General features: G+C 47.7%; 1 protein-coding gene across 1 annotated transcript; it reads right to left on the bottom strand.

Annotated features, from left to right (window-relative positions):
• Nucleotides 1–2,115: 2,115 nt before the first annotated feature.
• Nucleotides 2,116–4,346, bottom strand: LOC123108079 (probable pectinesterase/pectinesterase inhibitor 13). Its single transcript, XM_044529936.1, has 2 exons — nt 3,033–4,346; nt 2,116–2,937 (listed from the first exon to the last, which is right to left on the bottom strand). Exons 1-2 carry the CDS (start codon nt 4,156–4,158, stop codon nt 2,243–2,245), a joined length of 1,821 nt encoding a protein of 606 aa, XP_044385871.1. The 5' UTR covers nt 4,159–4,346; the 3' UTR covers nt 2,116–2,242.
• Between the last annotated feature and the right edge of the window lie 8,986 nt (nt 4,347–13,332).

Raw genomic sequence — 13,332 nt, 5'->3', positions numbered from 1 at the left:
GCGAGAAAGAGCTACAGAAGCCACAACAACCCCACGTGGTACAAAGTTAGAGTTACTGAAAGATCAATTATACATGCGAGCAAGGAGGCTTCCCGCAAACTCTGTTCTGCACCATTGGTGGAATAATGCATTTGAAGCAAATATGTAGTGGGTTAGACAGATACATACCCTAGGGTTTTTTTTTTTTTGCTAGGGGGATACATACCCTAGGTTACAGCAGCGCAAAGCACTGCAGGTCACCGCCTTCCATTCAACGAATCTGTCTTAGATGTGCTTGAAAATACTCGCAAGCAGCTTGCCAATGCCATGGAACACGGGAGTTTGGCTCAAGCCCGATTTCCCACCAAGTTGCTATGATGCCCATTTCTCCTCGGATAATAATGATTTTTGATACCTCCCAACCCTAGATGATGTACACACTTGCAACCAAGAGACAATATGTACATGAGCGTAGAAGGTCTCAAGGGGTAACCATATGAAAAAAAAATGCTACAACTCAGCCGGACCATGCATGTTTTATATGCAGATGTATGAAAGCTCTTGTCCCATGTGATTGGTTTGGGGGCAAGTCTTGATTTCCAACATCAGTTTTTCACATTTATTTGACACTTGACGCCTAGAACCATGTATAAGTAGACTTTATTTGGCACGATTGGGCAGAACCAAAGCAGTTTTCAGAAGCAAATGACAAATAAAAACTTAGATCAATCCAAATTTAATATTATAGCTAAATTTTTGATCCTCCAACCAATTAGAAATTCAAAATATAGCAGATTCAATGGGCATTTTCAGAGTAGAATTGATGAGCGAAATAAGCACATCCCATTAATTGGTGCCTAGATGTGAATTTTGTTCTAGTGTTCTGCATTTTCTACCATGCACGGTATATACCGTGCATTGATCAGCCGCTTAATTATTTCAGAGTCCTAAAGAAATCACAAGGTACTAACCTGCTGTACGTCTTACTTTTCTCCACCTTTCCGTCACATGATCAGTTTGCGAGTGTGAGCCTTTTTTAAATAGTGTTCTTCCGTTTGGATGCCTCCCCCCTTTTGCAACACTATCCCAAAAATATATTTTCTCTTTCTATTTAAAGATTTGGATGCTTGATATCTTCTGAAATAAAAGTTTGTGTTATATTCTATTTGGACAAATGTGTTTATACCGATGAGATATTGTAAACAAACTTACACAAAACCAATCTATAAAAAACTCAATGAAACTTGGTACATACGGTAGTTTTTGTATAGTTTCATAAGGTTTCTCCATGTTTCATATTTGAATTTTAAAATTTGTGACAATATATTCAAGAGTGATCTTATCTCAATGTTCTCTTCACAAGGAACATAAATTTGCAAATGTATCATAAATCAAACTTACGGTTCAAAAGATAAAATAAATTCAAATTTTAGAATCATATGAAAAAAAACTGAGTGAGTATAGTACTACTGGTCTCTACTTTGTGAGTGAGATGAGAGATATTGCAGGTAATAACTATGGGAAAAGTTGTCAGGAGAAATAGTGACTGATTGATACTGACATAAATTAATAGAACAAAGGGTCCTAAACTGAGGTTAATTAAACAACCCAAAGACCAGATGCATGCACGGATCTGAATCTCAAAGATAACCGATGGCTGATACATGCACGGTATATACCGTGCATGGTAGAATGTCTTTTCTCCGCGTGAATGGGCTTGTACCCCAATGGCAAGTGTGCGGTGATTCAAGGTCAATTGTGGTACCTATCTTTGATGAAATTAGGGAAAGATCTACATATTTTGCCTCCTTTTCGGTTCGGCATGTTATGAGGGATGCTAATATTCCAGCAGATTTTTGTGCTAAATTTGCTACTAGTCTTAGTAGTTCGGAGTGTTGGGTAGAGGAAAGTCCAGGTTTCCTCATGAGTAGCCTTGTATTGTAACCGAATCTCTATTAAGCAATTATAAAGGTCCCAATTTCTATGTCAAAAAAAAAAAGTGTGCGGTGATTCGTATACCGCGGGGCTCCTCCCTGGTTGGTCTTGTTCATGTGGACGCACGGTTAATCTGGCCATGGTGTCGATGATTATATCACCCAAAAGAGAAAGCAGATCGACATTAACTTTCCTCTTCACGCAGTAGGCACTTCTCTTTTGAGGTCACTATTTTGACTGTATTTTGTACATACATTACATTACAGGTGAACCTAACAACGCATTCGTACACACGGATCGATGAACACACTCCACCCATCTGTATATCTCAGCCGAACAGCCCTAGCCTCACCGGCGTGCCCGTCTCCGGTATCCACTCGCCGCCGTTCAGGAAGCGCTCCACCGTGAACACCTTGGACTTCTCCTTGTTGAGCACGTGGAACCCCTTCATCTCCTCACGCGCCGTGATGTTGGCGCCGTCCCCGACGTTGGCGTACTCGCCGTAGAACGCCGTGCCCAGGTTGTTCTTGCCCTCCCACGGCATGTACCCCTGCGCGTGCACGAACCCGTCGATCACCGACTCGATCACCACCACCCTCGAGAACTCCTTCCACGGCCGCCCCAGGAAGGTCTTCACCGTCGACGACTTGCTGGCGAGGGCCTCATCGGCCACGATGCGGGTCCGGTGCAGGACGAAGCCGGTGGTCTGCTGCCGGTCGCGGCGGCCGTGCGCGGTCACCACGCCAGGCTTCCCCGGGAGCGGGTCCTTGACGAGCAGCACGCAGCGCTGGAACACGGCGGCCGCGTCGCCGAAGATGAAGTCCACGGTGCCGGAGACAATGCAGCTGCGGTAGTACTGGCGGTAGGCCTGCGCGAAGAGCGTGTCCTGGTGCCCGTCGATCCGGCAGTTGAAGAAGACGGCCCGGTCGCCCTTCACGCGCACCGCAATCGCCTGCTGCTTCTCGTCCCCCGCCGTGTTCCGGATCCCCATCTTCACCGCCATGAACCTGTCTCCGTCCACCGCTGCGTACAGCATAGTTGATTAACGACGGTCACATTGGCCCTAGCTTGTCCGTGCCTACCCAAGGTGGGTAAAGCAATTAATAGTGTGTGATTACCCAAGGTGGCGGTTCTCCACATCCTTACGCCGTCGCCGACGCTCTTGCTGCCGGTGATGATGGACTTCTTGGGGCCGTCGCCGTACATGGTGATGTTTGACATCCCGTTGGTGACGTTCACCGACTCGTCGTAGACACCTTCCTTGATGTAAATCACATACCTCCCGCTGTAATTCTTCGGCAACGCGTCCAAGGCGGCCGAGATGTTTGTGAAGGCGCCGGAGCCATCCTTGGCCACTGTCACGTTCGGCGTGAGCACGCCATTGCGTTCTTCTTCCGCCTCTTCGAGAATCCTCCGGTCCTCGCTGGGCACCCACGTGGGGACGTCGGACACGGACTCCTGGAGCTGGCGCTCGCCGTCGCTTTGCTCCGCGGGGGTATCGTCGTTGTCGTCCTTGTCGTCGTCGTCGTCGTCCGCGTCCTTGGCGAGGGTGACTTCGGCGCCGGCGTCGATTTCGAGCATGGCGGCGAGGGCAGCGCCCTGCTGGATGATGGCGATGGCATTGCTCGAGATCTCCCGCGCCTTCTCCATGATCTCCTTGATCTGGACGCGGACATCGCCCTTGGGGAACATGTCGACGCAGGAGCCCTGGAACGTGATCACCGCGCTCAGCCAGGCCTGGAGGTCCTGAGCCGGCCCGTCGACGCCGCGCCACGCGACGGTGGAGAGCGCGCGGGTTACGTCGTTGGCGCAGTCGTCCAGGAGCATCTTGCAGTCGAGCAGGGCCTCGTGGACCAGCGTGTCGTTGCTCTGGCGCACGGCCTCCAGCAGCGACGACTCGTTGAAGCCGCGCGCGAGCTCCCGGCCGACGGCGGTGATGGCGGCGGCGGCGGCGGCGTGCGGGTGGTCGACCTGGTTGTTAGAACGTTCCAGCGGCTTGGTCAGCGTCTCCTTGCACGTGGCCTGGTAGTCCGTGGGCGAGCAGAAGAGGTCCACGGTGCGCATCGTGGCGGCCATCGCTTTCTTGTCCGTGTCCCCCTCGTCCTCGGCCCTCTCCGACACGATGAACGCCGCCGTGCCGATGATAATGGCGAGGAGCAGGAAGGCAGCGATGCCGCCGACGAGGAGCTTCGTGCGCGACGCACTTTCATCTGGCTCCGCCGGCGCGCTGCGCGGCATCGCCATTGCCGCGGACAGCCAGACAAATTTTCAAGAAACGAATCAAACGATGCGCGGCAGCGATATTGCCGCGCACAAAGAATCAAACGATGAAATCCCTATTGTTAGGAACACCACTGCGGAAGTTTTTCGCCTTGGTTTCTTTGCTGCGTCCTTGTGGTGTGTCCCTTTTCCGAGGAACAGAGTCTCCTTGATTTGTGCTGGCAGCACTCTATAAACCGGCCCTTTTCTTTAGTAATAAAGGAAATTAAAGGGAAGAGTGAGGGAGCCGTTTTAAGTCAAGGACCATGCACCACAAGTCACATTTCTAACGTGGAAAACATCTCTATCTATCTCTACAAGAGGAGTTAGTTCCCTCGTCTCCACCACCCACCGTGTTTTTTCCTCCCACGTTCCATGGTTTTCTGTTGGTTTTTTGTAACCCCAAAAGATGCCATAGAAAAAAAAACCCAACATAAATCAATACTTTTCGAAAACAGGTCTTGTATTAACTCAATCGAAGCAAATTAAATCAAATCGAATTTAATCTTATAAAAATCTCAACTAAACCAAAATCCCATCAAATTAAATGTTACCAGAATTGATGTAAGGTACTCCCTCCGTTTCTTTATATAAGGTGTATTTGCTTTTTGATAAAATTACACAATGTAAGGTGCATTTTTTCTAAATCCTCATAATCCCCCTTTTAGCCCTAAAAAAAGCATCTTTCTCCCGATTGCATGTATCTCTTCTTGTAGAAAAAGAAGGAAAGTATCTCTCTCGATTGCATGTATCCCTTACTTTTCTGGACCCACTGATTTACTTGCCACTAACCAACAAATTTGCCAAGGGTAATTTCGTCCTAACATCTCTATAATTATGTGTCTTGGTCACCGTGCCAAAAATAATACACCTTATATAAAGAAACGGAGTATCAAACAAGATTGATTTTGAACCACTAAAATACGCGCTTGTTGCAATGCATGGGCCATTAGCTAGTAGGATGTTGTTGTGTCACATCATGGACCACATTCCCTGCGTGGAGCATATGCATTTCAATAACTTGTTCTTTTTAGGATGTTAAAGCCACAATAATCCTACAGGAGTACAAAATATTTTATTACGGACTAACGTATAGCAAATCATTGGACCCACCCCCTCCCACCCCCACACCGCCCCCTTTGATTCCAAAGGTCATAGGGGCAAGGTGGCCCGATCTTTTTGTGAGACAATGTGGATTTTTATAGAAGGAGACTAATATGATGACCTGACTATACCGAACACTTGACGACGTGCTTTAGCAATCGTCAAACCAAGTCGTGTCGGTATGGTTATTGACAATGTTGGTACCACTGTCAAACTGATCATGAAGATCAATCTCTACATGCAACTGAACAGAAAGCAAGAATTTAAGAGATACAATCTGAATTGCGGATATAAGATGCAATATTTGATTAACACGGTGTGGGTCCAATGACATGTAATGCAAGATGTCTTGTCGACTCTTATGTCTATGGAAAATTCAGTAGCAACTATTAAAAATCAATTCAATAAAATTTAAGCCCTAACTCAATGCTTTAAGGGGCTGATTAAGGAGATACATAACGGAAACAGACTCTAATAAAAAATGCGTCAAGTCTTGTACTCCAAAATTACATCTTATAGGTGATTGTGAAAGAAACTATAAAGTGACATCATGTATACTCCACCCATATCCAACACCTGTCATCAATGTGGCTTCAAGTCTAGATTCATCACTTGAAGCACAGCCTTTGGTCCTCGTACATATGCTGCCATCTTCATGCATGCTTGATCATACTCCAACGTGTGCCTTGCTTTTCATTCTAGGTCCTTAACTAATGATTAATGGAAATATATCCGACTTAGGTAACATTATATTCTCATAAACACTTGGAAGCGTTCCTAGAAATGGAAGTACCTGATATTTGAGCTGACATACTTAAACTCTAATCATTGGTGTTTGTGTCTCTTGAACTTGAGCTAATGTAGTCACGGGAGTTGTTGGTGTAACTGTAGCATGGGGGTCCTTATCAAAAGTGACAAGAATACACATGGTGTGGTGGAAGAAGAACGTTAGCAGCAGTAGCAGAAGACATGTCGGCGAAGAAGTCGTTGTCGTCGGGAAGTAGTCGTCCTTTGAGAAGTAGTTGTCCCCTGCAATGTCTTAAGGAGATGCCAACAGTCACGTGAGAGCACTCTTCGAAAATCTGATAACTCTCTCCCGTAGATGATCATAAGAGGCACAGTTCTCGAGTTCCGCTGTTCCACTTTGTGGTGCACACCGAGAGGCGGAATGGGAAAGTCATGTCTGATGCATGTTTGTGTCACGTGTGTGTGTCTATGTGTAGAGGAGAGACCTTATATTGACTTGAGTCAAAACAAATCCACTAATAGATGAAAGGAACTAAAACTGGTTCAGTACATGTATAGGAACAATCACGTCAATTCGAATTCATCTGGGTAAAACGTTTTGAAATTTTTTCACGTGCGACAAAAAAGATAACACACACACGCGCGCGGGGCCGCAGTGGAGCAACGCATGTCTATGTGTTCTCTTCTCATGCTTTAGTGATGTACTATAAAACAATCAACTATATGGAGTATGTCAGTTTAACGAGTATTTAACCAAAACACTAGCAAATTATGTTCGACCCTAACAGAAAACTACTACTTAGAGAAAACATGACCAGAACTTCCACTTTAGGACTAATTTTTGGCAAAAAAAACTACCAAATCAGAAAAGTGGTCAATTTTTTGGGAGAAAAGTGATCAATTAGGAGTTCTTAAACCCATTCATGATAGGTTGGGCCCACTCATAAGCGCTGATGTGGCAGACTAGTCAACTCATTCTATTTCACTGTTATATTAACTGTTATGACTTATGACATGTAGGACCCATGTGTGTCTTCTTCGTCTGTCTCTCACTAAAAAGAAATCCCCACCAGATTTCCAAAAAACTATGTCCGGCACCTCCGGCGACAGGCCGGCGAGCAAGCGCCCGCGAGCGCAGCCAGATCGGGTGGTGGCCAGCGCGGCGGCCTGCTAGCCCGGCTAGCGCGGTAGCGCAGACCAGCTCGAGCTCGGGGCAGCGCATCGGCCAAGCTAGCCCTTAGAAAAAAAGCTAGCGCATAAGCTGTTGGATGCACCCAGAGGCTGTAAGCCTCAGCATACAGGCTCACAACCGGTTGTTCCTACTCGTCCTTCCATGCATTATCCCTCCCGGCAACAGCCGGGCGCAACCAGCAACAGCAGTAGCGGCGGCGCTAGCACCAGCTAGCCCAGACGCGGCTGGCCAGCAAGCGCGCGACTGCAGGGCCAGGCTCGGCACGCGAGCAGCAAGCAGCGGCGGTGCTAGACCAGGAATCAGCAGCGGCGCTAGCAACAACAAGCAGCAGCTCGTCCAAGAAGCAGCGGCGGTGCTAGACGAGCAAGCAATGGCGGCGCTAGCAACGGCAAGCATCAGCTGGTCCAGCAATAGCAAGCAACTCACACAAGGTGTTTGCGGGAGTACCTTCAGGAGAGAGAGGAGCAAACACACTGACATGTGGGCCCTACATCTAGTTTAACGGTGTTGCCAAACAATGTAAAATTTTGGTGCCACGTAGGACTGACAACAGGGCCCCACTGTCAGATTTTCTGTAAAACGCAGTCAATCGCCCATTAGTGTTTTCAGCAATGCGATTACTAAAAATCAGTGTTTTCGGTAGACTTTGATGGAAACAGTGTTTTTCGCACTGAACGATGCAATTGTGGTGGTTTTGGCAATTTACTTGCCAGAGCTCTGTATAATTCCTAGTAGTGGATTCAATCAACTTGTTGCACTGATCTATATCATGTACGAACGATCTAATATAACGACCATTAGGCTAGCAGTAATAATGAGCTGCAAAGTAAGCAAATTGATGCAAGGGTAGCAATCAGAGGCCACCATCGTCACTCAACGAAGAAGAGATCCTAGTCCGAGCACCATCCGATGTGAACCAGTCGATGCCATGGGGCATTGGCCAATGGAAATTCTGCGTAGACCAGTAGGGGCGCACCAACGTTTCCTTCAAGACACCGATGGAATGAAAACATCGTATATACAGGCAAGCGACCAAGGTTGAGTGTTTTTCCCGATACTTCTTAATCCCATGGTGCTCACCGTCACCGGGCGGTTGCCTTGTGGCCTCTCTAGGTGTTCTAATCCTGGTTGATGATCAACCATCGTTCATAGAGGTGGGGACGAGAAGCCTGAGAGCTCGACGGTGCTATATATTCACTGTAACCAATGCGTGTTAGTACTACGGGTGCTAGTCGGGACATGCACGTGCTAGTACAGAATGCACTTGGTCATTTGGTGGATTGTTGGTTGTCCTCGGTAGTGGAGAGTTATGTTTGGCGGAAGCACACATCGAGTTCAAATTAATGCACACCTTTGGTCCTTGCTTTTGGGTACCTTTGAGCAATGATTTGCGGACAAGCACGTGGTTTGTCTCCTCGGTGTATATACACCCTAAATAAAAATAATAAGTAACTAAAACCCAAAAAAATCTAAAAGTTTTTTTAATGAACTTGACCTTATGTTGTACTCGTGTAAAAAATTTGGCCAAGAAATAGCTTTCATGGTATTCTTAGTGGAAAAAAAACAAAATTAACATTGTATACAAGTTATTATATCACTTTGCTAAAGCACATGCACATCTAAGTCCTGCGCCAGTTATGAGTCACTTTCTAGAGATAGCACCGGCGAGATTGGATAGATGATTAGAGTATCACTAATCTCTGATTGGCAGGAAACCAGACATATCTCAATCTTGATTCTGCAAAATGAATAGTAAATTCAGAAAATAGTGAAAAATTTAAATAGTTTTTTTGTAGATGTTTATGTTAGTGTAACAAGCCTACTCGAAAATTTCATGTGAAACAGGAGAGCAGTGTTTCGTCAGATAAAAAACAAAATTAAGTGTAACATTTGATGTTTTCTTTTTTGTACAGGTCAAAATTGCTAAAGCTTTCCATCTAAAATTTTCAGGTAGCATTTGGATGTGATCATGAACAAGTCTAATGTTTTCGGATCTTCTTTAACATTTCAATAATGCATTTTTGCTGCATGGGAGCATGTGCTTCTCGGAGAGCCAAAGTGGCTTTTCGCTCATATATAGCATGTTGTACATTGTTGTTTATTTATTCATATTTTTTTTTGAAAAATCACAAAACCTAATTGACACTGACTTGTGACTGCTAAAAAGTTGCCGATTTTATGTTAATAGTACACATGTACTGCAACATGATTGTACTTCTCACAAATGTAGTCACGAAATGGGAATGCAAAACCAGCTAAAACATTTTTTTTTGAACGTTGGCAGTAGAGCTGCCAAATTCATTGATCAGAAGAAGCGTTACAAGAACCCTCCGAGGAGGAAAGCACAGCAAAAGGCTAGTGCAAAAAGAAAAGAAAGAAAAAAGGACGGCACCACCACAAACCCAAGCTCCACGACAAGCCATGTACACCATCGGGAACCATCGCTGGGCCTCCAAGGGGACGCCTCCAAGGAGGGAGTGATATCGAAGACAACACCGTCCCTCGATCTGGACTAGCCAAATCTTAGGTTTTCACCCGGAGACCACAAGCCATGAGGTACGAAGAGCAAAACGAGCTCCACAGCGGTACCTCCAAGAAGGAAGACGACACCCGTAGGCGCCGTTACCGTCGGCACTGACCAGAACAGTGTAGGACTTTCATCCGAAGCCGAGTCTTCCACCAACAAACATGGATCCGAGGCCAACCAGAGTTGCCGTGAAGAAAAAGGCCGTGCACACACTACCAGGAACAGACTTGTCACCGCCGCACGCAGAAACTTGACGAACACGAGCCAACCTGGCTGGGCCACCCCACCGCGCGCAGGCCTGGGCGCCAAACCAGATCCGGCCATCCTCAGCCTCCGTGCGCAGATCTGGGCGAGGAACCACACCGCAGCGCACAGGAAGAGCCGAGTTAGAACCGGAGCTGGCCGGCAGCACCGCCGCGCGCCGTGACTGGACGGACACCAAATCAAACTGACTGCGTCAGTTTGAGAATAGGTTTAGGGTTTCCCGTGGGGCAAAGCCTCTCCACGTCTTTCTATTTATAATGATCAGCATATACAAGTTACATACGTACATAATACGTGTACATGACACGCTAGACCTATTTTAACATACCCCCTCAATCTGAACTTCTACTCTGTACAAGGTTTAGATTGGTACTAAATCGGTCTAGCATCTGTCGAGTGGCTGGTATGGTAAATACATCAGCCAGCTGATCATTAGAAGAAATGAACCTGGCCTCAAGAGCTCCAGAAGCAACATGCTCACGCACAAAGTGGAAATTGATCTCAATATGCTTGGTGCGTGCATGGAAGACTGGGTTGGCAGTCAGATATGTGGCTCCCAAATTATCACACCATAGAACAGGAACACGCTGCTGGGAAACACCAAGCTCCTTGAGTAGTGATTCTACCCAGATGGCCTCAGCAGCCCCATTTGCCAAAGCTTTGTACTCAGCCTCCGTACTAGATCTCGACACCGTCAGTTGCTTCTTAGAGCTCCAGGAGATGAGATTCGGGCCAACAAAGATGGCAAAGCCTCCAGTGGATTGTCGATCATCAGGACACCCAGCCCAGTCTGCGTCAGTGAAAATACTAATGCTGGTGGAGACAGCCTTCCGAAACTTCAGTCCAGTCTGCAATGTTCCCTTTACATAGCGCAGAATGCGCTTAACAGCTTCCCAATGAACATCAGTGGGCTGTGAGAGAAACTGGCATACCTTGTTCACTGCAAACGAAATATCTGGGCGAGTGAGAGTCAAATACTGCAAACCACCAACGACACTGCGATGCCGGAAAGAATCATCAGCACCAAGAGGCTGTCCAGACACCCGTGCAAGCTGGTCAAAGGTAGACAATGGTGTGGAAGTGGGCTTACAATTCTCCAAGTTCACACGGTGTAAAAGATCCATGGCATACTTCCGTTGTGTCAAAGTCATCCCCCCTGAATTGTACGACGCTTCCAAGCCAAGAAAGTACTCCAACGGCCCAAGATCCTTGATAGGAAAAGTGGCCGCAAGTGAATGAACAAGACCGTCAACTGCACGTGGAGAAGAGCCAGCAATAACGATATCATCCATGTAGACAAGCATATAGATCTGAACATCCCGATGGCGGAAGAAAAACAGAGAAGCACACATAGTGGACCGAAAAGCAAGCTTGTGGGCGTTATATTTGCGCAAGCTAGGCCAGCAGGCACACCCAAAGGTGCGGAGAAAGGTATAATCAGGTTGGACCTTAAGGAGACGGAACAAGGGTGTATCTTGTCGAAGAACAGGTGTAGGCATGCGATTAATCAGGTAACATGCAGTAAGGAAAGCTTCGTCCCAATACCGTAAAGGGAGAGACGAATGAGCCAGTAAGGCCAGACCTGTTTCCACAAGATGACGGTGTTTGCGTTCAGCAATCCCGTTTTGCTGAGAGGTGTGTGGGCAGGACACACGATGAGAGATCCCAGTGCGTTGGAAATAGCGGTGTAATTTGTGGTACTCGCCACCCCAGTCTGATTGAACGGATATGATTTTCGTGTGAAGAAGACGCTCAACATGAGCCTGAAAGGCATAAAAGACTTGCTCAACGTCATACTTGTGCTTAAGGAGATATATCCAAGTGAAACGTGAATAATCATCGACAAAACTCACATAATTAATACTTATAGCCTCCGGAAGAGGCAAGGGCAGGCCCCCAAACATCAGAATGAATTAACTCAAGAGGCATAGTAGAAACATGAGTGGATAAAGTATATGGTAATTGTCTACTCTTAGCACGCTGACAATCATCACACACTGAAAACTAACGTTCAGAAGAACACACTAAATCATTGCTCTTAACAATGTTTTGAACAATATTATTCGAAGGATGACCGAGACGCTGATGCCACTGGGACGGAGTGGTCTTGACACTGAGAGACGCTTGACGAGTGGAGGAAGACGACGCGCGACCAAACGGGATGGGGTAGAGGCCGCCACGACTTCTACCGCGAAGAAGAATTTTCTTCATGTCCGTGTCCTTAACAAGGAAAAAGGAATGGTGAAATTCCACAAAAACATCATTATCAAGAACAAGTCGATAAACAGACAAAAGATGTTGATGTATATGTGGAAGACGAAGAATATTTCGTAAGCGAAGGGATGAACCGGGTATAGTGGAATGACCAATATGCGAAATAGACAGACCTGCACCATTCGCTACTTGCACTTGATCCTTCCCGCCATAGCGGTCATGGAAGTGAAGACGATCGAGGTCACTCGTCAAGTGGTCCGTCGTGCCGGTGTCCAGGATCCAGTGCGGCCGTTCATGCGTGGCGGAGGAGTTGGAGGCAGAGTTGGCGGCGCGGTGGTCGCGGTCATAGCGGCTGCGACAGTCCGACGCCTCATGTCCCCGGTTCTTACATATCTGGCACCTAGGGCGCCAGTGACGGCGGCCACCCCCATTGCCTCCTCCATTGCGGCCGTTGCCGTCGGTGTTGCCGTTGTTATGGCCAGGGGGACCGCCCTGGGCGTTGCCGTAGCTCGCCGATCCAGGCAGAAGAGAGAAAGCGGAGGAGCGGCCGCCACTTGGGCGTCCGGAATCGGGCACACGACCGGCGTGGTCGTGATAGGCCGGCCGGGAGGCGGCGTTCGCGGAGGACTGCCAGTCCTCAACTTCCGATTGCTGCTATTGTAGAGCCTCATAGTGGAGGGCGCTGGAGTAGAACACCAGGAACGTGACAGGCACGCCGGCGAAGTTCATCGAAGCAGCGATGGGGTTAAACGCCGAGCCGAGCCCGGTCAGCATGTAATCGATGATCTCATCATCGCGAAGAGGAGAACCGGCAGCGGCCATCGAATCGGCGAGAGATTTAACCTTCTGCATGTACTCGCCGGCGGGTCTATCTCCTTTGCGTAGCGCCTGAATCTGACGCTGAAGGTTGCGCACGCCAGCGCTGTTCTCGACGGTGAACATGGTGTGCACGGCAGCCCATGCCGCAGCCGCCGTCCTGCAGCCGATCAGCTGCGATGAGATCTCCACGCTCATGGAGCCGAGGAGGTGACCGAGGACCTTTTGATCAAGAGTCCACCACTGCTCGTATTCGGGGTTCGTGATGGTATGAGCAGCGTCACCGGTGCCTGTC

The sequence above is a fragment of the Triticum aestivum genome, chromosome 5A (genome assembly GCF_018294505.1).
Source record: "Triticum aestivum cultivar Chinese Spring chromosome 5A, IWGSC CS RefSeq v2.1, whole genome shotgun sequence".
NCBI classification, from domain to species: Eukaryota; Viridiplantae; Streptophyta; class Magnoliopsida; order Poales; family Poaceae; genus Triticum; species Triticum aestivum.
Note: the sequence above shows the minus strand (reverse complement) of the source record. Positions and strands in the feature narration are given on the sequence as shown.

Coding starts and splice junctions, on each gene's coding strand:
- LOC123108079 (XM_044529936.1), bottom strand. CDS start 4,158: ATGGCGATGCCGCGCAGCGCGCCGGCGGAGCCAGATGAAAGTGCGTCG. Junction 2,938..3,032: donor GTGGAGAACCGCCACCTTGG/GTAATCACACAC, acceptor TGCTGTACGCAG/CGGTGGACGGAGACAGGTTC.